Source organism: Oreochromis aureus, linkage group 5, assembly GCF_013358895.1.
Source record: "Oreochromis aureus strain Israel breed Guangdong linkage group 5, ZZ_aureus, whole genome shotgun sequence".
Lineage (NCBI taxonomy): Eukaryota > Metazoa > Chordata > Actinopteri > Cichliformes > Cichlidae > Oreochromis > Oreochromis aureus.
Window position 1 is genome coordinate 26,628,047 of NC_052946.1, and position 27,959 is coordinate 26,656,005.

The 27,959-nt window shown below is 38.1% G+C and overlaps 3 protein-coding genes across 3 annotated transcripts; all 3 read left to right on the top strand.

Moving 5' to 3' along the window:
- The first annotated feature begins 5,401 nt into the window (after window positions 1–5,401).
- LOC116317151 (complement C1q subcomponent subunit C-like) lies at window positions 5,402–9,444 on the top strand. Its single transcript, XM_039612766.1, has 7 exons — window positions 5,402–5,554; window positions 6,299–6,472; window positions 7,133–7,306; window positions 7,696–7,775; window positions 8,360–8,476; window positions 8,642–8,731; window positions 8,918–9,444. The coding sequence occupies exons 2-7, from the start codon at window positions 6,310–6,312 to the stop codon at window positions 9,068–9,070; spliced, it is 777 nt and encodes a 258-aa protein (XP_039468700.1). The 5' UTR covers window positions 5,402–5,554; window positions 6,299–6,309; the 3' UTR covers window positions 9,071–9,444.
- Window positions 9,445–12,391: 2,947 nt separating this feature from the next.
- On the top strand, window positions 12,392–17,595 carry LOC116317160 (complement C1q subcomponent subunit C-like). The gene is made up of 7 exons (XM_031735845.2): window positions 12,392–12,566; window positions 13,373–13,490; window positions 13,586–13,648; window positions 14,145–14,298; window positions 15,127–15,267; window positions 16,746–16,872; window positions 16,976–17,595. Exons 2-7 carry the CDS (start codon window positions 13,385–13,387, stop codon window positions 17,108–17,110), a joined length of 726 nt encoding a protein of 241 aa, XP_031591705.1. The 5' UTR covers window positions 12,392–12,566; window positions 13,373–13,384; the 3' UTR covers window positions 17,111–17,595.
- Window positions 17,596–21,200: 3,605 nt separating this feature from the next.
- On the top strand, window positions 21,201–26,197 carry LOC116317155 (complement C1q subcomponent subunit B-like). Its single transcript, XM_031735839.2, has 5 exons — window positions 21,201–21,395; window positions 21,828–21,993; window positions 22,241–22,457; window positions 24,313–24,433; window positions 25,757–26,197. Exons 1-5 carry the CDS (start codon window positions 21,393–21,395, stop codon window positions 25,964–25,966), a joined length of 717 nt encoding a protein of 238 aa, XP_031591699.1. The 5' UTR covers window positions 21,201–21,392; the 3' UTR covers window positions 25,967–26,197.
- The last annotated feature ends 1,762 nt before the right edge of the window (window positions 26,198–27,959 follow it).

Below are 27,959 nucleotides of genomic sequence, written 5' to 3' on the forward strand. Positions count from 1 at the left end.
TTTCATTATAATTCTGGTGTTTTCATTAAAATTCTGCTGTTTGTTTTCAAATTCTGTTGCTTTCATTAAAATTCCATTCTTTTCATTCAAATTTTCTTTTCATTCAAATTCTGTTTCTTCTTTTAAATTCCTTTGTTTTTATTCAAAGTCTGTTGTTTTCATTCAAATTCTGTTCTTTTCATTCTAGTTCTGTGATTTTCATTCAAATTCCGTTGTTTTCATTCCAATTCTGTTGTTTTCATTCAAATTCAGTTGTTTTCATTTGAATTTTGCTCTTTGTTTTCCAATTCTGTTGTTTTCATTTAAATTCTGTTGTTTTAACTGAAATTCAGTTGTTTTAATTCAAGTTTCTATTGTTTTCATTGAAATTCTGCTGTTTGTTTCCAACTTCTGTTCTTTTCAATCAAATTCCGTCGTCTCCATTCAAATTCTGCTGTTTCTTTTCAAATTCTGTTTTTCATTTAAAGTCTGTGGTTTTCCTTCTTGTTTTCTAATTCAGTTGTTTTCATTCAAAGTCAGTTTTTTCATTCAAATTCTGTTGTTTTTATTCAAATTGTGTTGTTTTCATTCAAATTCTCTTGTCTTCATTCAAATTCAGCTTTTTGTTGTCAAATTCTGTTCTTTTCAATCAAATTCCGTTGTTTTCATTCAAATTCTGCTGTTTGTTTTCAAATTGTGTTCTTTTCAATTAAATTCCATTGTTTTCATTCAAATTCTGCTGTTTGTTTTCAAATTCTTTTGTTTTGTTCTCATTCTGTTGTTTTCATTGAAATTCTGCTGTTTTAATTGAAATTCTGTTGTTTGTTTTCAAATTCTGTTGTTTTCATTCTAATTCTATACTTTTCATTCAAAGTCTGTTCTTTTCATTCTAATTCTGTTCTTTTCATTCTAATTCTTTTGTCTTCATTCACATTCTGTAGTTTTCATTCAAATTCTGCTTTTTGTTTTCAAATTCTGTTGTCTTCATTCAAAGTGTGTTGTTTTCATTCTACTTCTGTTGTTTTCATTTAAAGTCTGTTGTTTTCATTCAAATTCCGCTCTTTGTTTTCAAATTCTTTTGTTTTACAGACTTGGTGTAGATTCCCCTGGGTACTAGTGATGGGATTTCCAGCTCTTTTTAGAGAACCGGCTCCGTAGTTGCTCTGCTTCCACGTCTGCAATATTGTTGTTTCGAATTGCTGTTTCTGTGGCTGTAATCAGTTCCACTAGCAGGATTTGTCTCGGCATCACAGCAAAATTCAACCTTTTAGCAAGGATGTTTTTGTCTGCTTGGGTGAGCTGTCTGTCAGACAAATTCTTCACCCACTATCGTCGGTGTGGCATCCTCTCTTCTGGCCACTGAAGACATTCTCCCTATTTTGCTGTGGTTTCCGACGTACAACAAGTAAGTCAAACTTCCTTTGTTGCCTGGTCTTAGACTTCTCATGCTGTGAGCCTTCTCAAGGAATTCAAACACCTTTTTAAGAGTATTGTCATCTAAGCATTGTAAGTCTCTGTCGGATCCGCTCCATCTTACAATGCTGTGATTGCAGCCATTCCCCAACTCTCTGTAAATGGTACTCATGGCCATTGACCAGTAGTCGTTGATCAATGAGCTTTGATCAGTGGTTGTTGATCAATGGTCATGAGAATTTGCATATTAATAATCAAGGAACTGACCTCCCAGCCCATTGTTCCTTCAGTGGTGCTAGTTTCAGTCATTATGACAAATTTTGACTTTGAAATGAAATAATCAATATTTTTTTATTTTTTTAAATGTGACTCTAGTATTTTTTAGTTACAAGGTTATTGGCTGTGAAGGTTCTCAGTCATCCAGGTCATGGTAGTCTAAAGCAGTCATTCTCAAACTGTGATACACGGGAAAGCTCCATTTTTTTTTAAAGATTAAATATTATACAATTGTGGAGGTATACAAAGACGACACGAGAGTCCCCAAGGCTCTTCTGGGAGCCAGAGTCAACCAGAAAACATCTCCCCGAGCGTGAGTCCTCTATAAAGAGCAGCCTTTCCTTATCGCCAGCGGTCTTGGCTGCTACAGAGTGCTGGCAGGCTCATTTCCCTGGGCCTTAAAACTGCAAAGGCAGCATGGAGCTGTCACGCTGATGGTATACACAGGCCTTTTCCGCCGTGCTGCGATCCCAGCAACCATCGATGATTTGCAGGCCCCCGGGAGAATTGGTGGGGGTGCGGGAGATGCCGTTGGTGAGTCGGGAACTATCGCCTGGATGCCGTAGCTCCTGGTAGCCAGGAGAATGCGAGTAAATGGTAATCCTTTGCGGCCAGCAGTGGTTAGGGTTAGGGTGGCAACTGTCAGAGGAAGACGTGAGTGAAGAGGAATCCGCCGTCATCAGTTTACTCATTAAAACATATTAAAAACACAACAGCCTTAATGCAGAGTAGTTTGGACCCGGAAGCAGGTTTCAGGTCATCACTTAAAGATTGGATATCCCACCTGATGTGAATGTTTTAATGCAGTACAGTTCTTATTATTATCACTTGTCACATCCTGTTTTTGACAGTTAAAATACATGACATTCATATAAGAAATAAACTGTGTAAACTTGTGTAAACTGTATGTGGTGTTAAATAGGCCTATACTACTGTACTTTAATGTCACTCATAAGGGTCATGACAAGAACATTGTGGAGGGCTGCACCAATAAGCCTATAGGAGATCTGAAACTGCCGTTGTGTGGGTGTGGTGTTCTCTCTCCTCCTCTCTTGCTCCACCCCTCTGTCTCTCTCTCACGCTTCTCTCTCCCCAGGACACAGCTGCATTTGATTAGCCTCGTTTACCACCTGGACCCAGTCAGCAATCACCTCTCTGAGGCTATATAAGCTAGGGATGACCTGCGAGTGAGGTAGTTTTTCTCCTTCTGGTGCTACATGTTTGTTTGTTTTTTACTAGGTTTTAGAAAGGTAGTAAGTAGATGGGCTTGTGGTCCTCGGAAGTGTCTCCCCATGGTGAGGAGTTAAGTAAGAAGTGTGGAGAGTGCCTCCCTTATTTGTTTGGTAGCTTTTTTCTTTTGTTGTTGCAACTGCTTCCTTTGTTTCTTTGGCATTATTGGTAAAACAGTGTTGCCGGCTCTTTAAGTTAAGGTTATTTGTAATAAAACTACATTATTTGTAATAAAACTATATTTTTATAGAACACCTCTGTCTGGTTTTCTTTTCATTCCATTCCCGGACCCATTTGTTACTGGTCCCCACACTCACACCCATAGACCACTTCGTGGAGACGTAACACTGAAATAAAAATCACAACACCGCTAAATTAAAGACTAAACTTTTAACATAACTGGCTTGTTTTTACATATCATACATGTTCTGAAAAATAGCTCAATATAACCAAGTCAGCTTGAAAAACTAGCATGGGTTTGGTTAAATACACTTATAGAGTAAGTGCATTGTTTCCTGCTTGTCTGGTGCAATTTCATAAAATGACCACATGGGGAGGCTGTAGACTTTTACATTTTCATTTAAAGCTTTGATTGTCACTGAGACTTTATTACAGTCAACAGACACTTAAATAGGTACACCTTACTGATACTTTGTTTTGTCCATATTAATGTGACAGCATCATGCAAATTGCTCTCGATTCTCCTTTGACATCTGACATCAACAAGGCATTTTTACTCCTGCTCACTGGATATTTTCTCCCTTTTTTTGGACCATTCTCTGTAAATATCAGGGATGGTTGTGTGGGAAACTCCCAGCATATATGCAGTTTCTGAAATCAGCCTGCCTTAAATCACCTTTTTTTTTTTCCTATTTTGATGCTTGACTAGAACTTCAGAAGGTAGGCTTGACCTGTGTCAACATGATAAAATGCTTACGTGCATTGACTTGCTGTCATGCTGTTATGTGATTGGCTGAGAAATGGAAAAAATATATAGAAAAGGGAGTTTACATATGTGGTGTTTGATTTGCACTTTTTGAATGTTATACAGTTAGTTATACAATCAAGGTGTGTGTGTGGAAAAAAAGTTTTTTTCAAAATGCTTAAGAATAAACATTAAAAGTGTCTCTGATGTTCTGTGTGGTTATTTTTGCACCACACATCTGTTTTTTTTAAATACTTTTTTTATAGATCCAATCAGCATTTATCTTGTTTGGGAATTTTTGTGTTTTGTTCTTCATATTTTCCTTCTTTACTCAGTTACTTTTTAAACATTTTCATTTTTCCTTTCAAAATATAAGAAATACTTTAAACAAATACTGAAGACTAATCACTTCCTTTCATTTGCATATTTGAGCACATTTTCAGTTCAATTCATTTTTGTTTATATAGCGCCAAATCACAACATCAGTCGCCTCAAGGCGCTTTATATTGTAAGGTAGACCCTACAATAATACATACAGAGAAAAACCCAACAATCAAATGACCCCCTATGAGCAAGCACTTTGGCAACAGTGGAAAGGAAAAACTCTCTTTTAACAGGAAGAAACCTCCGGCAGAACCAGGCTCAGGGAGGGGCGGCCATCTGCTGTGACCGGTTGGGGTTAGAGAAGGAAGACAGGATAAAAGACATGCTGTGGAAGAGAGACAGAGATTAATAACAAGTACATTTGAATGCTGAGAGGTCTATTAACACATAGTGAGTGAGAAAGGTGACTGAAAAGGAAAAACAGTGCATCATATGCAGCCTATGCCTATTGCAGCATAACTAAGGGAGGATTCAAAGCCACCTGGTCCAGCCCTAACTACATACTTCAGCAAAAAGGAAAGTTTCAAGCCTAATCTTAAAAGTAGAGATAGTGTCTGTCTCCCGAATCCAAACTGGAAGCTGGATCCACAGAAGAGGGGCCTGAAAACTGAAGACTCTCCCTCCCATTCTACTTTCAAATACTGTGGGAACAACAAGTAAGCATGCAGTGCGAGAGCGAAGTGCTCTAATGGGGTGATATGGTACAAGGTCATTAAGATAAGATGGGGCCTGATTATTTAAGACCTTGTATGTGAGGATTTTGAATTCAATTCTATCTATCTATCTATCTATCTATCTATCTATCTATCTATCTATCTATCTATCTATCTATCTATCTATCTATCTATCTATCTATCTATCTATCTATCTATCTATCTATCTATCTATCTATCTATCTATCTATCTATCTATCTTTGAAACTGTGATCAATAAACCACATATCATGAACCATATTTTCTTTTTTTTCAACATCAGGTGTAACAGATTGTCTTTAAGTTTATAACGAGACAGTTTATATTTAAGTGAAACAGACTTGTACATCTCACAGTGCAGACAAGTCAAAAAGATCTTTGTGATGCTGAACTGAAACTATAACCTTTATTTAATCACTGTTCTTGTCGGATCATGAGTTTTACTTCCTTACTTATTTTGCACAGTGTGTGTGTGTGTGTGTGTGTGTGTGTGTGTGTGTGTGTGTGTGTGTGTTCGTGTGTGTGTGTGTATGCATGTCAGAAAGTGTCAGAATGAACCACTGACTCATTTTTTCATTTTAATAAGAAGTCTGTTCACCAACAGAAGGAAATCCCGTCCTTTCATTGAAGATCCAACAATCAGAAAACCCGACAGGTGAGTAAAATAACACCTCAACACACAGAAAACATGGAATATTGTTAAATATTTGTTTGTCAACAGAAGGGCTGTGTATATAATAGAAATGTTAAATAACTTAATGATAACGTTCACAGTGGGATCATCTCTGGACCAACTTTCAAGTCTTTGAGATTGTTAATCAAAGATAAATTAGCTACAATTAATGTGAACAAGAACAAAATCAATTTAAAAATCTATGCATGTCTTTATTTGCTCTACATTTTTTCATGAAGTTTTCATTTTATGAAATAAGTTTTTTTCTTAAACTTAATGTTGAGTGTTTTGTCTGTTTGTAAACCAGCTTTCCCTTAAACTAAAAACTTACATCAGCCACTAATTTTGTTATTTCTAGTAAATTAAATGTACCGAAGGTTTGACACTTGATGCATTATGAATGTTTAGTCACCGGTTTAGTCTTAAACAATACAACAACAATGTGATGTGTCATTTTATCCTCTATTCAGTTTATTGAATTGTTTCAACTGAAATTTATGAATATATGCTTGGAAATATCTGTTGTATAAAGTTTCTACAGGATTTGCAGAAATAAAAGTGAACATTTCTAATTTGAGTCCAAAACATAAAGTGTCTTGAGGTAGCAGAATAAATGTAGAAAAATACAGAATGCTTATGACTTTACTTTGTTTCTTACATAGTTTCTTATTTTTAACTCTCTTGACTTTGACTGGATTCATCTTTGCAATCAAATGTTAAATCCAGTGTTTTGGACCATGGGTGGTAATTATGGGCTAGCTGTCTTGGTGGGCGTGGCCATACTTCTGGAGGCTGTCCAATGTCAAGTGAACTGCAAAGGAGCTAATGGTGAGCGAGGAGTGAACGGCGCTCCGGGCAGAAATGGGTTGCCTGGAATGAAGGGAGAGAAGGGAGAGCCAGGTAACACCCTGCTGAACGTACAAACATTAACCTGCTTACCGCACTTGGTTTATGTACTTATTTTATCTTAACTGCCAATACAGAAGTTGAAAAAAATAAACAACAGAAGCTGAATAAAAACAACAGAAGCTGAATAAAAACAACAGAATTTGAAGAAAAACAACAGAATTAGACAAAAACACAACACGATGGAATAGCTGCTTATAACAATCATTTATCTGCATTATTATGTTATTCTTTTAGAACACATTTTACTTTATCTTTCTTTCTCTCACTGTGAATCCTCTGCTTCTTTTCAGCTCGCCTCAGTGCAATTCTTCACACGTTTCAGTTTCTGTCGCTTTTCCAGCTCTTCCTTTACTTTATTATCTCTCTACTGTTGTGTTTTTATTCAACGTCCTTCTGTGTTTTGTGTGCTTTTGCAGTGTTTTTCTATTTGCTGGTGTGCTTCGAAATTTTAGTTTACAGTTTGATGTTCCATGTTTTACAGAACCACTACACTAAAGAGACAGATGCGCTCCACTGATAATGACTGATAATGTTACTGTGTAATTGCTGGATGTATAAATAAGAAACAAAGTCTTCACAGGTGCTTTTATCACCCCTCAACTGATATAAAACTCAAAGACTGGTGTGGAATAATTCATTTTCTATTTGTAGCTGTGATGATTCAAGGCCCAGTGGATACAGCCAGCCTACTGAGGCAGAAAGGAGAGGTGGGAAATCGGGGCACGCAAGGACCCCAGGGCCCAAAAGGTTTCCGTGGAGATTTGGGGAAAGCGGGTGAGGATGGCCCCCCAGGTACTCCCGGCCCAGACGGCAGGTTGTCCCAAGGTAATGAAGAGATCATTTCTGACCTCGCCATATACTAACATACAGAGTATATCTTTTAAAACACAGCAAACATAATGCTGAACTCATATTGAGTACACAATAACTTACACAATGGATAATAAAGCAGGGCAACGTGGAAATGAGAGTTTCTTCTCTTTACTGGTAAGTTTAAGCTAGCATATGTAGTTAAACAGTTATCCAGCATCTTGTACATAATTTGTGACATTCACATGTTACTCATAAGCACACACAGTGTAACATCAGAGTATCGAGTGGCCACCAGCATTGAGTGTCCAGTCTCATAACATTGCCATGATTTCTACCTTATAAATTACACATTAAACACATCATTCATACTTGTGTGTGTGTGTGTGTGTGTGTTCTCTTAGGAAGACACACCTCTCAGCAGCAGTCCCGTTCGGCCTTCTCAGTGATCAGGACCGACAACACTTATCCTACCTTCAACCAGGTTGCCCATCACACCTTTCACTCCCTCAGATGTTTCATTTCTCATATTTTTAGTCACAGATGCAATATCTGGACATGTGTCCCTCTTAATGTCACACACATGAGTTTGTCACCTCCCCTTAGCATTATCTACCCATGCAGATTGTTTCAGTTTTAAGTCACAGTTTGTGTGTCTAGTACAGAGTCCTGACTGTCAACAGCTTTCCTAGCAGCCATAAGAGGTTACTTTTATACTACACACAACTCTCGTCATAAAATAAATATTATTGTAAAAATTATGAGACCATCAGTAGATGAAGCAGCTACTATTAGGTGTTAGGACCACATTAAGAAAAGTCAACTCAAAGTACTATTTTAAGAAAAAATTCCAAATGTGGAGATTGCAGTTTTCATTTGAAGCCAAACAACTGCCCCTTTTTGACCTTAATCTCAAAATTTTGACTTTGAAATCAAATAATCAATATTTTTTCTGTTTTTTAATGCGGCCCTAACACTGCTTCATAAACAACAGCCTCTCGTTTTTCTCTTACAGTTTTTAGTTACAAGGTTATTGTTTTCCTCTTTGTGTGTGTGTTTGTGCATCAGAAAATAACCTACCAAAAAGCTGTGGTCAACACAAATGGTGATCTTGACACACGCACAGGTGTCTTCACCTGCAGAGTACAGGGTACCTATTACTTCAACTTCCACTCTGTGGCCAAGGTAACTCGCTCCTGTCTGTTCCACTGTAAAATAAATCATACATATTGTGCATATTAGTGTGGCTTATACTATCATCTTGACAGCCACGTTTTGTGTTAAATACAGTGAAAGCTTTATAAGCTTTTCCAAATTTCTTCCAAACATTTGTGTGTTGTGTATTTTTAGGTCAGCATGTGCCTGCAAATAGTCTATGATGGACCAAGAAGAACCCTGGGATTCTGTGATTATAACAGATCAAACAGGCAATCTGAGCAGGTTGGTTTCAGCTCCAGTGAGAAACATGGAGGGAAAACATTTGATCAAACAGCCACACAAATATCTGTTTATCTAAAAGAAATCCTCCTCTAATAATATCCCTGTATATTGCCTTGGGCTATTCTTTACACTGACTGCAACATTTTGTCACAAAGCCTCGACTTGATCAGCTGTGTTGCCTTTCAGGTGCTGTCAGGTGGTGTGGTTTTACAGCTCACAGTTGGACAGAAGGTCTGGCTTGAGTCCTTTAGGGAAAACCAGGGATCTACTGATACCAGGGAGAACAGGGAAAAAAAGATCATCTTCAACGGCTTCCTGCTCTTCCCAAGTCCAGCATAAAGTTCAGCTGTACGCTCAGAAATTTAACTTCACAATGGAGTCTGTGCTCAAACACCAGACTGCATCACTTTGTCAGTTTAATATCTAAAAATCTCATATTTCAGTTGTTGTTTTAAAAGCAGCATCACAGCATTAACATGCATTATCATCTAGAGAACACAATTTCATGTGAACATGTAAGCAGGTAATTTTGTGTCTACTCATGTCAGACTCATGTAAACTTTGATTATTGGCACTGATAAAATAAAATTGAAGGCTATTATTCACTGTGATTGTGTCTGCTGAGATTAAATCAATGAGAAATATACTTTCATACAATTTGATAAATGAAATTTTATTCATCTGTAGCATCCAGTAAAGTAAAAACTCTGGGATTCTGTTTTCATTTGCTATTGATTAATTGCAAAGGCAAAGGCACCTAAAGCACTCAGTCACAACCAGCTAAGGTGGGTTCTTAGGCCAGGCATTAGTCTTTGGGACAATGTGCTTATATGAACTACAGATCGTCTTGCAAGTCAGTCGCTGGCTAAGGTGATCCATACTTAAAATGCACTAAAAGTGGATGCAGCTGCTGTGATCTTATGCAATACAATAGAAGAAAAAACTATTTCAAATGGAAAGGGGTCAAATGGATCTATTTCAATCTATTTCAAATCGAAACACGCCACAGCGTGTTTCAGATACAAACCTCCCAGCGATTTGTATCTTCTCCTGATATTGAACCAGAGAGCTTTCACATGCTAGGTTAACTACTAAACAATGGACATGATTCAATGAAACAGACAAGGCTAGAGTTAAAGATTGATGCTTTTAAAAGTTTTTGTTTTTTTCCAAATACATGCACTTTGCATTCCAGTACTCACAGATACAGATTGTAATATATCAGTCAGCACCAAGCCCATTATTTCTCACTGAAGAAGATGTCGTCTGCAGGTCATCTCAAGAACATTCAGGAATAGTTTCAAAAATCCACTGCTGTAAAACAGTTGTAGTTTTAGATAACAGTGTTTTATGCTTTGTTGCAGTAATTGAAGACTCAGTGGAGTAGCTGGAAAAACTGTAAAACTTGTGAAAATACAGTTAAAAGTCCAAAATGTATGGAATGGATTTTGTGAATGGCTGCAAAGTTTTTAAGGAAAAACATAAAAAATAAAATCTTTGGGGTATCCTATTTTTTAAATATATTGTAACGATGGTTAAGTGACAGGTTGGCTATCTCTGCACACTGTTGTTGTTTCTTTAAGGTACATGTTTGGTTGTGCTGCAGGACAAAGGGAGTTAGTGTGTGCGGGAAGGGGAGGGGGGTCCTTGTTGTTGTTGTGACTGTCCGGGGCTGAAGAGAGTGGGTTGTACTGGAGCACTCTCCCCGGAGTTAATGGCCCATTTGCCTGTGTTACTGAATAAACAGACAAACTGAGATCAAAACGTCTGGTTCTTGAGAACATATGGGAACATTACAATATATATATACATATATGTGTAACTGTTAATATGGCTGCTCATATTAAAAATGGTCAGTGTTTTAATTGAGGTCAATGTATGTGCAAAGCACCACATCAAATCCCCCAAAATGAGTGGTGTGATTTGTCCTATCCAGGTGCAAGTGATGAGATGGAGTGATGCTAACATTTTACCCCCTGAGTCTGAACTCTCTGTGTAGAGATGAAACTCCTCCTATCTCTCTCTCTCTTTTTTTTAAATTTCTGCCCATGCACAAACAACTCTTACTGCCCATCACCCTTTAGCTGTCTAATTTATCAAACAGGAATATTTAATGTGAGCCCCTCCTAAGGTGGTGAGGGAAGTGAAACATGTTCTGTTGTTCGCACTTCTTCTTTTGGTAAACTTTTGTATCTCAGCAGACCTCTAACTTCTGTTTGTGTGTACATTTGGTTGAATTGCTCAAATCTGTTCTTCAGATTCTGTCATGAGTCAGAAACATTTCAGAATCTTCTTCTTTCATAATCCCACTTTTTATGCCAGTTTCACTGTGGTGGTTCACAAACTAATAACATTCATGATTAGGTTGCCTTTGTAAAGAGTCAGTCAAGCTTGGTCAGGACCCCAAGAGTCAGTCAGTTTGTTTATTTTAAAAAGTAACTAAACTGCTCACATTGCTTGTAATTTAAATTACACTGAAAAACGAAGAGCTTGGTCTGAGGGCAAAACAGTGAGCACAACATTACGAGTAATGCAGCAGGTAGTTTTTCCAGGCAAAATGCATCATCATGGCAACCATAAAGGGGGATACAAAATCAGAGCTGTTGCAAATGTAACTTAAACCTTAATCTTTTCCTAAATTGAGGTATCGACTGTGCTAAATTTAAGCATTTAGCACAGTCGTTTTTATATCCTAACCCGATCCATATTATGAATATAAAAGTCTTTATTTATCCCAGAAGTCTGAGAAACTGTGTTACAGCAACCAGTTAAATAATAAAAAAAGATCAACAATGATACAAAATGTAGAGTAAATATAAATTTAATACATAAATTTGATGTAATGTGATATTTTGTGTCAGTAGAGCTAAAACACACCAGCTGCATGCCTTGTAGGTGGCATGCCATGGCATGCAGCACATCCTTTCACCGCATCCACAGTGATTCTGTGTCAGCTGATGGAGGAATCCAAACTCATTTAAACAGCAACAACAATGACAAAATCCCTCAGCAAGCAATGTAGAAGCCAATGATAATGCAAATAACAACATATTGAAAATATAAAAACTACAAAAATCTGAAACATGGGTGAGTTGAATTTGAGTCTTTTTGGCACATGCCAGTCTCCAAATGTTTTGGCCTTTAAAGTGGAAAATATTAAGCTTGTGTATATAGAGAGGGATTAATATATATAAGACCGTAAGGGCAGAAAATCTTGATTAGCAAAATGGAAAAAAATCCCCAATAAAATTCATGTCCAGAAACAAGAATCAATAGATTACAGGTTGTGATTATTTCATTGAGTCTATGTGGTGTAATATTTTAGAATCGTGGAAAGGAAATTGAGTTGAAATGAGTTAAGGAAAAAAAGCGTACAGAATATTATATATCAGTTTGATGATGAATAGACAATGGTGTGGTTAATTTTGTTTATTTAATTGGATTTCTTGACAATGACAAAACCACCCCATTCCTTATGCATCACCAAGACCTCATCTGACAACTGCAGACAACATCTGAAATGTTCAGAAATCTTTTGGAAAGATTAAAAGAAGAAAACTGGAGCCTTTTTTTAGGTTCTGGTAACTTTGCTAACTTTCTAGTTTAGGATTTGCTTCTCTGTTCTCTCTTTCTTTCTTGTGTGTCCAGCTGTCAGTAAAACCCAGAAATGCAGAACTTCATTTGCTCAGCACAGAAAATAATCAGTGACGTAAAGCTGCTGAATCTTTGCTTTTGACTTTGGTTTCCTTGTGCGACTGTAACACGACTCCAAGCGTCTCTTCAGTTTGCGTTTAACTCATCGTGGTTGGTTTTATTCTCCCGTCTTTTCTCTCAGGTGAGGTTTTTACATTTATGATGAATTATCTGTTCAGCTACTGACTGATCTGTTTGTTACACTGAAGCGTTCATTGAAAGGGTCTCCTGTTTCCTGTTTGTTTATCATGTTTGAGTGTCCCGTGCATTAACAGAGGAATTCAATAACTGATAAAAAAAAAACCTTTCTGTTTCTGATAAATAATTTTGCACTTGTTGTTATTTCAGCGCTTCTTTCTTTCCCCGATGTCGTCCTTGTTTCCTCCTCTCCTTTCATTCCTCTTTTTCTTTGCTTTCCTTCCCTAATCCATTCTCCTCATCCATGTGCCTAGAGCAATACATGACTTGTTATAAATGACTTATTGGCCTATAATCTGTGAAAAATATGACTAACATTTTTCTCATGAACGATATTAAGCTATTTTAAGCCAGAAAGAGTACATCTATCACAAGGTGGAAGCAAAGATATTGTTACATTTTGGGTACTTATCCAGGTAAAAAATGTAACTCACATTAAAAATGTCTTTTCAAGAGAGATCTGACCAAAAATAACATCACAGTTCTTTTAAAATAGCTTAAGGAACCAAAGAGGGCTAGATTGATTATGATGTCAGTACAGTAATGTGGAGCCATAAAGATGCTTGCAAAATATTCATTTCTTTATTTTATATAAAACCCCTTCATAAATCCTCATCACTACAGTCTATCTACCAATATAAGTTAAGACATGGGGGGGGCATCATTGATTTTCCTATTTTCTTTGTTTTTCTCTTTTTTTGTTCCATTATTTGCTTTTCATCTTTTCCCATCGCCTCTCCTCCCTCTCAGGATTTAGCCATCATGCTCCACCATTGTTTGCTCATAATTGGAGCCCTGCTCTCATTGGCAATATCCGGGCTAATCGCTATGGAGACCTGTCCAGCTACAGGGATGCCCGGAATGCCAGGTGAGTGCATTTTTGTACTCATGATTGTTGAGACTGATGTGTTTTTGTACTCTATTGGTTTTTGAGTTTCATTAGAACTTTCTGACCATCTTCAGGTATTCCTGGGCTTCCTGGAAGAGATGGTCGTGATGGACAAAAAGGAGAGAAAGGAGATCCAGGTATCTAGAACATAGCTGTGTAAAAGCAGGTTATGATAAGGGAAAAATCATTTTGCCACCAATGTATCCTCTACAAAAGGAGAGAAGAAACAAAGCACTGTATTTAGGTCATTCAGCCAGCGCTTCTTAGGCCTGCCACACATATATTCCTGGGTCTTATCACTCACTTAGAAGCCTTCATAACCAAAACGATTCCACTGCAACCATAGATGACCATAGATGGCTCTGGAAGCAATCCCTGTGGCTAATGTTAGCGGCAGAGCTATGAATGCACACATTCATACATCTGAACATTGGAATTATTGGGACTTGCACGTGGTATAATCATCTGCAAAAGTCTGTCTGCTGAAACCAAAGTGACTTCTGTTTAAGTGCTGGTCAGATTTACGGCTCCTGGATTAATTGAACTAAATGTCAGATTGTAATCCCTTACGTTACTGATCACAGAGGAAAGTAATTACATTAATGTACTAATGCTTCGAACTTGTTTCTTTAGGAGCAAAGTTGCAAGGTGGTCTCGGACCTCAGAAAGGAGAGAAGGGGGAGCCCGGCCCAAAGGGGCCCCCTGGTAAAAGAGGTCAGATTGGGGAGTCTGGGAAGCCAGGTACCCCAGGAACTGCTGGACCTCCAGGAGAACCAGGAGAACAAGGGTAGGCAAACAGTTCAACAGTTCACTCAGTAAACTGTCAAAGCTGGATTATACCCTGGCCAAATGAGACAACTGCTCGCAACCTAAAGCAGGTTAAATGCTGCTCCAGCTTTATGCGTGCTACATTGATTATATGAAACAAAAAAGGCCATTCCTTGATTTAACTATATGAAATATATAACTGCTAATGAGTTTATTTTTTAAACCTATGTTTAATTCATTCATTCATTTTAATTAAATTTTTTGTAAATAGTTCCAAATCAAAAAAATAGTTGCTTCAAGGCACTTCATATTGTTGAGTTAAGACTCTAAAATAACGTAGGAGCGAAACCCCCCCAAAATCAAACAACCCCTTATGAGTAAGCCCTTGGCAGGAAGGAAAAACTCCCCTTTAACAGGAAGAAACCTCCAGACTCAGGGAGGGACAGCCAAATGCTACGACCATATGGGGGTGAGGGAAGGAAGACAGGACAAGCGGAAAGTGTGGAAGACAGCCAGAGATTAATAATTTCCCCATGTGGATCAATAAATTATACATCATTATTATTATCATCATTATTATTATTATTATTATTATTATTATTATTATTATTATTATTATTGTTATTATTATAAGTAATGATTAAATGCAGAGTGATGCATAAACATGATGACAGTCAAAAGAGGTGAATGAAGAAGAAGCAGAATCATGCGTTATGGGAAGGCAAGTATTGCAAAGGGAGGATTCAAGATGAGCTGCATCATGTTCACTGTTAAAAAAAACAGTCCACTGCAGTTGTTCTGCATTAATTAGCTGCTTCTATTAAAAAAATACTCTCTGTTGCTGCAGGGCTGTTGTAGTCCAGCAGCAGGCGGCCTTCAGTGTGGCCCGAGCGACAAACCAATACCCGGATAAAGCCAGCGTCATTAAGTTCACAGATGCGATCACCAACATCAACGATGACTACAACATAAACACAGGACGCTTCAGGTGAGACATTTTTCTTTCAGGCCAGACCGATCACTGTAGGTGTGTTTGCCAGTTTAATGTTGAATGATTGATGTTAGGTTCAAAATTGTACAGACTCATTCAGCAGTGAAACCTGATGGCAACGATGATTCCTGCTCAAACTTTCATAATAATACATTTCATAATGATCATAGAGTTCAAGCATTCATACTATAACAATCAGAGACAACACTAGATTCAAAGTCCGACTACAACTCTATCGAGATCATCTTGTTGTGCACATCTCAAATGTTGAAGGATCAACTTATCCTTCGAACTGATGTGTCTGCCATGTCCAGGATCATCACTAATGATGACAACTACAACTTGAGGACTTTATGATTTAGCAGCTCTTGCCGTACACCAGCCTGTGTGCAACTTCTACGGCATAGGGGAAGAGTCAAGTTATTACAGCTGAATGTTAAAACCATGAAACTGGTGAGCTTCATTGTTGCTCCCTTCCCTTTGTCAACCAATCACCATTTGACCAATCCACACCGTCATAATTAGGATTTTGGAGGACTGCACATGAGCATGTCTACTATTTTATTTAAATAGCGAATCACAAAAACACTTGTCTCAAGGTACTTTATATTGTAAGTTAAAAATCACAAAGTAATACAGAGAAAACCCCAACAACCAAACAACCCCATGCACTTGGTGACAGAGTGAAGGAAAAACTCCCTTTTAACAGGAAGAGGTCCTCAACAAAACAAGGCTCAGGCAGGGGCAGGCATCTGCTATGACCAGTTTGGGGTGAGGGAGGAAAACAGGACAAAAGACAAAATGTGGAAGACATCCAGAGATTAATAATAAGTAATGATTAAAAGCAGAGTGGTGTATAAACCTGCATACATCAAAACACTGCAGGGTCATGCACAGTTAATTCCAGTCATCAAGCTCCATGTCTGTGAAGGTTCTCAGATGACCCCGATCAAGCTCCATGTTCTTCTTGCTTCATGAGTTACACCAAGCGTCTTTGCATCCAGTCTTTGCGTCTTTCCCATCCACTCGATTCCCCAGATTTAGCACTCTGTGACTTCCTCTTGCCAAAAATCTCTCAAAAATCTTAAGGGTTTAACAACAAAGGCTTTGAGGTTAGATTAGGTCTTCTACTGATTGCTCTAGAAAGCAGTCCAAATGTGCAGAAGCAAAGGAACTGAATTGAAACGGGCATCAAAAGTCTTGAAACTTTATGATTGCACCTCGTAGTTGCTGAGACGTACTACATTGCAAAAAATAATCACTCACCCATCCACATCACTGAACTGAGGGGATACCACCTGTGGAAGTCCAGTCCTGAAATTTCCTTGTTACCAAATATTCCAGAGTTAACTGAGAATAACATTTTGATAACTCTCTGTTTTGAACAAAGTAATTCTTCCCAATATGACATAAGACATAAGAAACAAATCCACTTGTATAGAATCATCTTCATTGTGTTGTTGTGTCGCATGTAGGTGTCGGGTCCCAGGAACGTACTACTTTGTGTACCACGCCTCGTTAGATGAAAAACTGTGTGTGTTGCTGAAGCGTGACAACATGCTGCTGGCATCGTTCTGTGATCATCGGCAGACGGGGAGACAGGTACAAGCATCAGACGATAACAATTCCTGTTATTGGGTCAGAGTGTATTAACCTCTGAAATAGATACATCCTCCATTTAATTTCCGAACTCCACTGATTCTAGGTGACTTCTGGTGGCCTGGCAGTGTACGTGTCAAAAGATCAAGAGGTTTGGTTGGAGACTAAAGACTACAGAGCAATGAGAGGGACACGAAACGGATACAGCATCTTCTCTGGCTTCTTGCTTCACTCTCACTGACCACCCCCGGGACAGGAAACAGAAAACAGTTTGACAGCTGAACAACTGAAACAACATGAAAACATTTTCTTACTCTTTCTTCACAATGATCCATTTACCTTTGTAAAAAGCACAGACTGTTTATTTGTCATTTTCATTTTTCATTTATATTCAACAGCCAACGTGCACCATTTTATTCTCTTTCTGCTGAATCAGCTCTGAGTTCCTATCAGTTGAAAAGCTGACACTTCAAATGGAGAAGATGTTTGTGTCTGTAACTGACTGTCGATGGTTCTGTTCTTTTTCTCTTGTTCAGTTTCATAAAGTTGGTTTTATATTGCAGACTCAGTTGATATTAGTGGGTGTGATTTTTAAATGTATTTCCTAACAGAGTTTGATCTTTCTAATTTCCATCATTATCTCGAGTTCACATTTAAGCACAGAATGTCCCATCAGACATTCAAACAAACAAACAAACCAAATAAAGAGCTGAGCATCAACCAAAAGCCTTTGTGTTGTTGCGATTCTTTGAATTAATGTCTCCATTTATTATATATTTTCTTTTTCTGTTCACTTCAAAAATGACCACAGTTTCAATGATGACGCACACACACACACACACAGAGCAAAGAGAACAAAATCAGTAAAAAAAGTCGATTTGAAATTTGAGTAAAATTGACTGTCAGAGACTACATACATCACGAGGGAGGACACGACACAGAACAGAGGGAGACACAGACACAGGAGGGGATTAGGGCAGAGTGGACACACCTGGGAAAACAACTGGACAGAATCTAACCGATGAGACAGAGGAAGTAAAACTGAGCGCACACGAGAAGAGGTAATGTTAAAATAAAACATGAAGTGACTAACACAGAGACCAGGACTAAGACATAAGAACAAACAGGGAAATCAAACCACAATGGAGACAGAAAACAGGGAGACCAGAGAGACACAGGGACATGACTGGGGATACAGAAAGGGATCACAAAAAGAGAACAAACTAGGATATGAACTCACTACAAACAGAGGATGTGATACATGACCTGGGAAAACAACAACGTACTAATATTACCGAAAAACAAACTTAAACACAAAAACCCAAATACCAAAAAAACCTTAAAATACTGAGTTGGAGACCCAGGATGATGACAGGTACTATGTGATGTTCAATAATCAAACCTGTGGAATAGGTTTAGATGATTGTGGTGCATTAAGATAACAATATCTATCCTCCACACTCTCAACTGCATGACCAGAGCAGAAAAAAGGGATTTGCTTCGGTTGCTGTTGCGATGAAAGGAAGACAATCAGGGACTTAGTTTCCCCAGTATGAAGTGAATGAATGTGGAGGTGTTTGTTTACATGCAGCTATGAATGACTTATCATACCATAGTTAGTGACCATGAGTGGACACATACATTACATTGTCAAAAGCATTCACTCGTCTGCCTTCACACACACGAATGTCAGTGAAATCCCATTTTTAATCAGCTGGGTCTAATATGACGTCCGTTGAGCTTTTGCACCTATAACAGCTTCAAATCTTCTGGGAAGGCTTTCCAAGTTTAGGACTGTTTTGATGGAATTATTGATCATTCTTCCAGAAGTGCATTCATGAGGTCAGACTGATGTTGGAAGATCAGGCCTGACAGTCTCCGCTCTAATTCATCCTAAAGGTGTTCAATCAGGTTAAGATCAGGATTCTGTGCAGGCCAGTTAAGTTCTTCCACACCAGACCTGCTCATCAATGCTTTATGGGCCTAACTATATGCACTTATGTGCATTTACATTGGAACAGGACGGGATCATCCTCAAACTGTTCCCGCAAAGCTGGGAGCATGAAATTGTCCAAATTTTAGTATGTTAATATGTACGTTAAAGCAACATGAGTTCTTTTCACTGAAGCTAAGGGGCAGAGCACTGTAGCGCCACTGGGAAAAACAAGCTCACACCATAATCCCCCCCTCCACCAAACGTGGCACAATGCAGAAAAGTTCTCCTGGCAACTGCCAAACCCAGAGTCGTCCATCGGATTACCAGACAGAGAAGTGTGATTCGCCACTCCAAAAAATACATCGTCACTGCTCTAGACTCCAGTAGGGGTGTACTTTACACCACTGCATCTGGCGCTTTGCATTACTCTTGGTGAGGTAAGACTTGGCTGGAACTTCTTGGTCATGGAAACCAATTCCATGAAGTTCTCTGTGCTTCAGGGAATGGAGCTAATCTGAAGGTCAACTGAAGTTTCAAGGTCTTTAGCAATGGAGTTGGCGACCTGGGCACGACGTGTCTCAGCATCTGCTGACACTGCTCTGTGATTATACATGTCCTACCACTTCGTAGATAATTTGCTGCTGCGATCTAAAATGCAAGAAATGAAAGAGGATGTGAGAAGAGAAAACGCCAAACTAGCAAATTAACAGGATGCCATTATTAAAAATAAACACCAGCTACATAATGTGGAGGAAATCAAATATTTTGTGGAACAGATACCAACATCCAGGCTGAGGTTAGGAGTTCAGCCGCACACTGCCTGGAAACACCGTGTTTTTCTAACAATAAAAAAGAAGTTGATAGAAAAACAGAACAAAATGTTAATTTAGAGGAAAGATTTTTTTAATCCGATGCACTCAGTGATGCTTCATCATCAATTCTTCATTTGGTGGAGACTTCTCTGACCTTATCTGAAACAGTTTCACTTCCTTAGAAGGTTTCAGAAAAAAATTACTTTCTTGGGTAAAACTGACTAAATGCAATAATCATAAAGAATCAAATGAGAACAGAACAAACAGGAAAAAGTAGATGAATTGAAATATATAACATGCTGGAAATTATTGGTAGACTGTAAATAAGACTGATGGATGTAATTTCCATTTTGTTTTGCTATATTTTCACTTCACAATATACTTCACAATAACATTATATATTTGAGCCATTTAATGCAAAAGTTCTTTATTGGTTAAATTTGGACTTAAAAGCATAAAAACACAAAGACACTGATCAACTACAGCTGTCTTTGTCAGGACATTTGTCAATAAACATCATCCTAACTGAGTTATCCAGGTGGATGAGTTCTAAGAAAATTTTCCCCCGACCCTGAGTTGTTATGAAGAAGGGGCCAAAATGTTTTTGTATCATGTATTTCAGCTCTAAAGTTGTATGTTTTAGCATTCAAGTGTAGGGTGATTGCATCATATGATTTTCAATCATCTTGCTGTGGGAGAAAGAACCTCATTAATGAAGTACATAGCATATTACCCATGCCACCTCTTTTCAAAAAGACAGTTATTTCCCTATAAAAATGTATTTTTGCTTCATGGATCCAATCAGTTTCACATGGGTTGTAAAATGATATCTGATGTGATGATGTTGGTTTATATTCCTCCAAGATAAATAAATGGTCTTAAACCAGTGTTGAATAAAAAATAAAACTGAATAACTGACGTTATATTTTTAGATGTAGCATAAGAGTTTGAAGAAGAGACAAGCTTTTTTTAAAAAAAACTGTAAAATCAGTGCAGCATTTCCAAACATGCAGTTAAGAGTATGTACTATCATATATATAGTTAAAAAGCAAATCATTTTTGGATGTTCATGATGCAAAAACAATAAATCTTTGTTCAGTTTAAGACTTCAGCGCTTCCTCCTTGATATTGTTCATAACCAATGTCAAATTAGATGTAACATTTATTTCATTCATTTTTCGTGATTATTGGGTGTTTCATGTTGAATAAGTATATTTAATGGCGCAGTGGTAAGTAATGTTACCTCACAGGAAGACAGCCATAGGTTTTAATCTTGAGGTCTGTGGACTCCAGTGTAGAGTTTGCATGCTCCCCCATTTCTGCATGGGTTCTCTCCAGGTACCCCAGCTATTCTATTAACTTTTATTCACACACCACCAAATCACAACAACATCATCATCTCAAGGCAATTTTCATTGCAAGGTTAAGAGCCTACAGCAATACAGAGAAAGCCCTAATAATTAGACCAGACCATATTTCTATGGTGACCTAAACGGCCTATTAAAGACTGCTGCAGTATCTTCAAAACCCAATAGGGGGGGCACAGATTGGATTTGTCCATGTAAGTTCCTACAGAGTGAAGAATTAGTGTTGTACCCCAGAAAGGATTAATAGTGACACCAATAGTTTTTCTTCTTGCTCTCTTGAGTTTCACTTCCTCTTTTTTCGCCCGATTGAGCTGTGGCAGTCACAGTGAAGCACGACGAAAAGTCTTCATCTCCGCTCCCCATCAGCTTATCGCTCCGCTGCAGCAGGAAACACTTCATTACCTGCAAATGGTGAGATGATTTTGACAGATACTAAAAAGCTAGCCAGACAAAAATGTACAGACTTGTACAGAAGTGTTGGGTTTCCTCACATTTCTTGCTGAATGGTTGTTCATGCTGGATTCAAATCTGTGTCAATGATCTTTCACTTTTTAAGTGTAGTTAAATGTTTTATAGCTCTTGTCTTTCACAGATTTCTTTTTAAAGACTCAAATGTACTTATCCTAAACCTTTTTCCTGTATTTTCTGTATTTTATTTTATTATTTTTGTAAGGATTCAATACAATCTTTAAAAAATTATATCTTCAGTTTGTAGCTTGTCGCTCCACTTAGATGGAAATGCTTCTGAAAGCTTTATTTTATTTTATTTTTATGTTTTGTTTTGGGGGTTTTTTTATATGAGGGCCCATTTTTTTGAAAGGTAACTCATATCTTTGTGATCAGGCCCTCCAGTGGCTGAGCTGCAGTACTGCAGTGTTGCTGTTTCTGGTTCACATCACTCCAGCTGACATGCAGTCCTGCAATGGGGGATTCCCTGGGATTCCTGGGATACCAGGCACTCATGGGCCCAACGGCAATGATGGTACTAAAGGAGAGAAGGGAGACCCCGGTGAGCGCAGACTGCACACAAAGAGAATAAATACTCAATATTAACTGTACACTATATGGAGTGCAGGTTTTGATTCCTATTACTAAAACATCTATTTAGTCAGAGGACTTCTTCATTAACAGATTTAAAAACACTTCAATGGTGCATTTGCCACGCTGGCCAAAAAGTAACTGATTATCTTGTACCTCAGTTTCAATTTCCACTGATATTTTTATGCTGTGTAATAACTGTTTATTTGCATGAGCAGGTGAGGCAGATCATAGCATGAGGGGTCAGAAAGGAGAACCTGGTCCAATGGGTCCTCCAGGGCGACCTGGACTGAAAGGGGACCCAGGCCAACCAGGCACTAGGGGATTACCCGGTCTACCCGGGCCGAAGGGAAGCCCCTTCAGCCAACAACAATCCTATTTCTCCTTGAAATCTACGACATCATCACCAGCAGATACTCCCATCATCTTCAATGGGTCAGTGCGCTGAAAGTTTTAAATCTTCAGAGTGAAAAAAGAGTGGTATTTTATTTCATGATTGCTAGGCAAATATAGAAACTACCCAAAGCCAGTGGTAAGGAAACAAAAAGGGAAAAACTGTTTGATTGGATAAAGTGACCACTGAGCACCTGATTAACTTAGTTATTCTATTTAAATAACACTGACTAAAATAGCAGCATATAGTAAAGTCTCCACACATAACAAGTTTTAGATTTTTGCTTAAAAACATGAACAGTCAGTAACAGATTCATCAACACTGTGTAATGTTAGTTGAACCGTAGACTGTATATGAGAGATGGCAATAGCTTCCAGGTCTGAAAAGTGCAGCCACTGCTTAAACCTGCATTCTTTCTACTGGCCAGCAGGGGGTGACTGGTCCAAAAAATCAGATTAATAGAAAAACGACACTCAGCTCCTTCGATTTATGACCTCATTAAACATTATCCTGAGGTGGTTATTGTTTCAAATAGTGGTTTTTAAACTTTTTCAACCCAACAAGATGTTACTCTTTTAAAATGTGGTTTTCATCAGAGTCAAAAAGGCAAATTGTACAGGGATGGACAAGTCCTTACATCATGAGCGAGCAGTGGCCCTGAGATCTTCTTCTGACCATCTGAACTGAAACACAAATACAAAACTCTCTTAACTGACACAACCAAGTCTTTGTGATATTAACTTGTCGCTCACAGTAAGCAGTAGATTGAGAAAAACAGCTTTTCACTGCTAGTTATATGTTGCTTTTAGGTCATACTGACCATTTCGAAAGCTCTTTCACTGTCAGCTAAAGAGACAACATTTTATTGTCTGGATAAAGCTTAGATCTATGATACACACTAGGGGTGGAGTCGAACACGAATACGGTATTCATAAAGGCACAAATAACGTGTTTTTTACGAATATTTATTTCGAACAAATATTTTTAAAAATATTTGTGTTCAGGAACAAGAAAAACTTTTATATCAAAAACCTGAGTTTCCTTATGAGACCGCAGAACATGACCAGATGAGTGAGTGACGTGTGAAAGAGGTGACTGACACGGGCTGCTCCACACAGCAACAGAGAAGGCTCGGCTGAGCGAAAAAAGAATGAACTGCATCACGATTTTTGTTGAATCGATATTTTTGTACCTTAACTGGGTTCCGGTTTATAACTTTCGCGAAGATCTGGAGATTATGCCATTGCGCTGCATTATTGACGTCTGCAGTCGGGTGCTCTGGTGTTCGTTCTCTTTACGTAGCTCTGTTAGCTCGGTAATTTACACAATAGGCTGTTGACAGAGTAACGTTAATGTTCGGTTAAAAAGGTTAAAACAGTGCTTGTGTAGTTGTCACTCATTAACTTAGCTGAAACTCCCCACATGGATTTGGGGAACCAAATAGAAGAGTGTTGCTGCTGCTGAGCCATCTGGCAATCACATAAATAACATAACAGCCAGTGGCTGTTATTTTCTTTTCAATGATGTTCCTTGTTACATGTTCATTGCTGGATTTATGGGAAAACATCAACTAATATTGCATATCCATAATAATTATAATGGATATAAATAAAGAATACTTACACTATAATGTTTGTTAGAAGTGTAACACAAAAAAATGGATTTTTACACCTATTTTAAATATTACTCGAATACAAATACAAATACAAATACTTTTCCCTCCTCAACAAATACGAATACAGATACAAATACCGGCTGCTTTGCACATCTCTAATACACACATTGCTATGAATAAAAAACAACCACAGCTCTTTGTTTTGTAAGAACTAGCATAACTCAAAAATTAAAAAAAACAAAAAAACAAACAACCGTTGTTGATCTGTAAATCTCCCACAGACCAATTTTGGCTGAAGAGAATGAACCGTTTCGAGGAGAAAGACTGACAAATGAGACAACGTACACCTGCACCAACAGAGGCATATATTTCTTCAGTTACCACATCTCAGGAAGGTACAAGGTGAGTATGGATAACTTCTACTTGTAAAACTACTCTGTGTTTTCTGTTTCTGCCAAGTTCATCTTTGTCCTTCTCCTTTTTATTGTTCCAATATTGTATAGATTAAACTGCTGTCATGTATCCTGCTCAACTTTAAAGCTCAGTACTTACAACTTAAAGTATGAATATTAAAAGCCGGGCAGCACGGTGGCACGGTGGTTAGCACTGTTGCCGCACAGCAAGAAGGTCCTGAGTTCAATTCCAACATCAGGCCGGGGTCTTTCTGTGTGGAGTTTGCATGTTCTCCCCGTGTTTGCGTGGGTTCTCTCCGGGTACTCCGGCTTCCTCCCACCGTCCAAAGACATGCAACTTGTGGGGATAGGTTAATTGGATAAACCAAATTGCCACTAGGTGTGAATGTGCGAGCGAATGTGAGTGTGAATGGTTGTCTGTCCCTGTGTGTTGGCCCTGCGACAGACTGGCGACCTGTCCAGGGTGTACCCCGCCTCTCGCCCCATGACAGCTGGGATAGGCTCCAGCGCCCCCCGCGACCCTGAAAAAGGAGAAGCGGAAGCGAATGGATGGATGGATGGATGGATGGATATTAAAAGCCTCGTAATAATTCCACCTGATAGTAAAAGGGAACAGTATCCACAATGAGAACATTGATATCAAAGTTTTACTTTCGCTTCACTATATTTAAATATCTCTTGAATTCTTACTTGAAATTAAATATTTCTACATTAACAAAAATACTTCATTCTGGATTTTGATTCCAAATTGGGAAATATTCAGAAAACTGTAAATTAATATGCATTATCAGGGAGGGGGAACTACAACAACTCCAGTGATCACATTTCATACATTTTGATAGGTTCGATTGTTTGATTGTAAAATTCATCGTTAGCAATGATTGTTAAACATTTTGGAAAAAGCCCATAAAAGAGGATTTTTTTCTCCATTACTTTATTTCTGCCTGTCTTTAAGCTAATCTTTGTCTTTTATATTTTTGTATTTCCTCATTATGTTGGAAAATAAATGTAAAATACACAAATCTTTTAGAATATAAAGTTGCGATGATTTTCATGATTTCTACTATTTACAATATTGTTTGTTTTGTTTGTGTTTAGTTAGTAATTCTAAATATTTTTAATTATGTATGTTTTCCCTTTTGTTTTTTGTTCTTTTGTTTGTTTTTTTTATTATTTAGATTCTTACAAAAACAACTTTAGTAAAGTTTGTGTAAAATGCAGTCACACCTCTTGAAATAATTCTTATATAAGGAATGCTTGTTTACAATCTTATAATAAATAAGATTCCTGTGTGTGACTTGTGATCTTCTAGGTGTGCCTGAAGTTGGAGAAAAATGGTGTAAGTGACATGGAATTGTGTGACCAGTATAATGGGTTTCTGGTCGTCTCTGGCACGGCAGTTCTGGAGCTGGAAGTTGGCGACGTGGTCTCACTGAAGACAGTCAAGACGAACACCATCCTGACAGGCCAGGCCAGCGCCAGCACCATATTCACTGGCTTCCAGATCTTCCCAACCTCCTAAATCTGCAGTCTCCACAGTTTAATAAATTACAAATCTTCTGGGACAGTTAAAGGAACTAAATGATGTTTGTGCCTTCTTTAACAGAGCAAAGACTATCCACATTTGTAAAGGTTAGCTCTGTGTTGCAGAATTCATCCCATTACACTAACCACAAATCATGTTTTACCCATGCATGCATTTTACACTGATTTACAAGAGTACGAAAACACAGTAAACAATTCCCCAGTTTTATTTCACTGTGTCTGTAGTGTTTTGTTAAAGGTCCAGTGTCTACTGCTTCCACATTAACTGATATGGAAATCTTACAATAATGTGTTTTAAGCTTGTTTAGTTCTTTTATTTAATTATAAGTTTAAGTCTATGAACACATTTAATTTTAAGCTCTTCTTTCACATGCCCTCAAAGTTTAACTTTCTTTACTCATAAAATTACTAAATGATACTTTCATAATGTCTTACTATTATCAGATATTTTACAGATTTACATGACAAGCAAATTTTGCCCTCTTGTGGTCAAATGTAAAGACTCAAATGCAAATGTTTTTCACGTCCGCTGTGACACATCTTAAAACAGAATGAATTTTGTTAAATGTATCAGAATCAAAATCAGAATACTTTATTAATCCTTAAGGAAATGATATGGTTAGAGTGGCTTCAAGACAATAAGAACAGTAACAGACTGAACTAAATTAAATAATACAATATATTACAATGTTACAAATTATTAAAAAAATAGCTCTAATATATACAAATTATGAAATTATAAATATCCAGAATATCACAGAGATTTAATATGTATAACTGACATTTTACTCTAAGCTGTAAAACTTGTCATTTGTTATTCTCACTGTAGAGGATGTGCACAGGATGTAACTATTGCAATGTATACTGTGCATTAGATGGAGGAGTCGTACAGGGAGATGGCCACAAGCAGGAATGATTAACTGTGTCGTTCAGTGGTGCGTTTGGGTAATCTCAGTCTCTCACTGAACGTGCTCCTGTGACTGGCCAGCACGTCATGGAGTGGGTGGGAGGTATTGTGCAGCACTGTCCTTATCTTGGACAACATCCGCCTCTCCTACCTTAAGGTGCAGTGGTGTTTTTAACCCAGTCCAATTTATTATCAATGTACACTTAAAGGTATTTATGGTCCTCCACAATGTCCATATCGACCCCCTGGATTGAAACAGGGGTCACAGGTTTCCTGGTCCTCCTAAAGTCCACAATCAATTCTTTGGTCTTTGTCATATTGAGATGCTGATTCTGCTCGCACCACATCCCGGTACTTTGTCTCATCACCGTCACTGATGCGTCCAACCACCACAGAATCATCAGAAAACATGAAGATGGCCGGTCTCTGTGCGGTGGCTTAAGTCTGTGGTGTAGAGGGTAAAGAGGAAAGGGGAGAGGACGGTCCCTTGTGGTGTCCCTGTGTTGCTGATCACCTTGTCAGACACACAATGCTGAAGACGCATATCTTGGTCTTCCTGTCAGAGAGGCATCTACCTGCATCACTATCAGCTTATCACTCCGGAAGGTCACCCTGGTGGTATTAAATGCACTGCAAAAGTCGAAAACATGACTCTTACTGTGCTCGCTGACTGGTCCAGATGGGCATAGACACGATTGAGCAGGTAGATGATGGCGTCCTCAGCTCGAGGTGGGGCTGGTAGGTGACCTGAATGCACACCATGAAACTAAATCCAGGATCTTATTTCAATTTTTATATACCATTATAAAACTTTGGCTAAACCTTTTGGCTCTACAAATAGGTAATATTCACAGTGTACTTACTACTAGTCACTGTCTTGAACAACAATCTGAACAACACAGCTTTAGCATTAGCTTCACTGACTCGTTCTTATAAGGTTGTTATTACTCTCAAATTTCTCTCTTTCTGGGCTGGTGATGGGGACATGGAAACTTATTTTAAAATAGTAGTAAGTATTATATAAAAATAAGTAACCGTAAACTATGAACAGTAAATTGTTGCT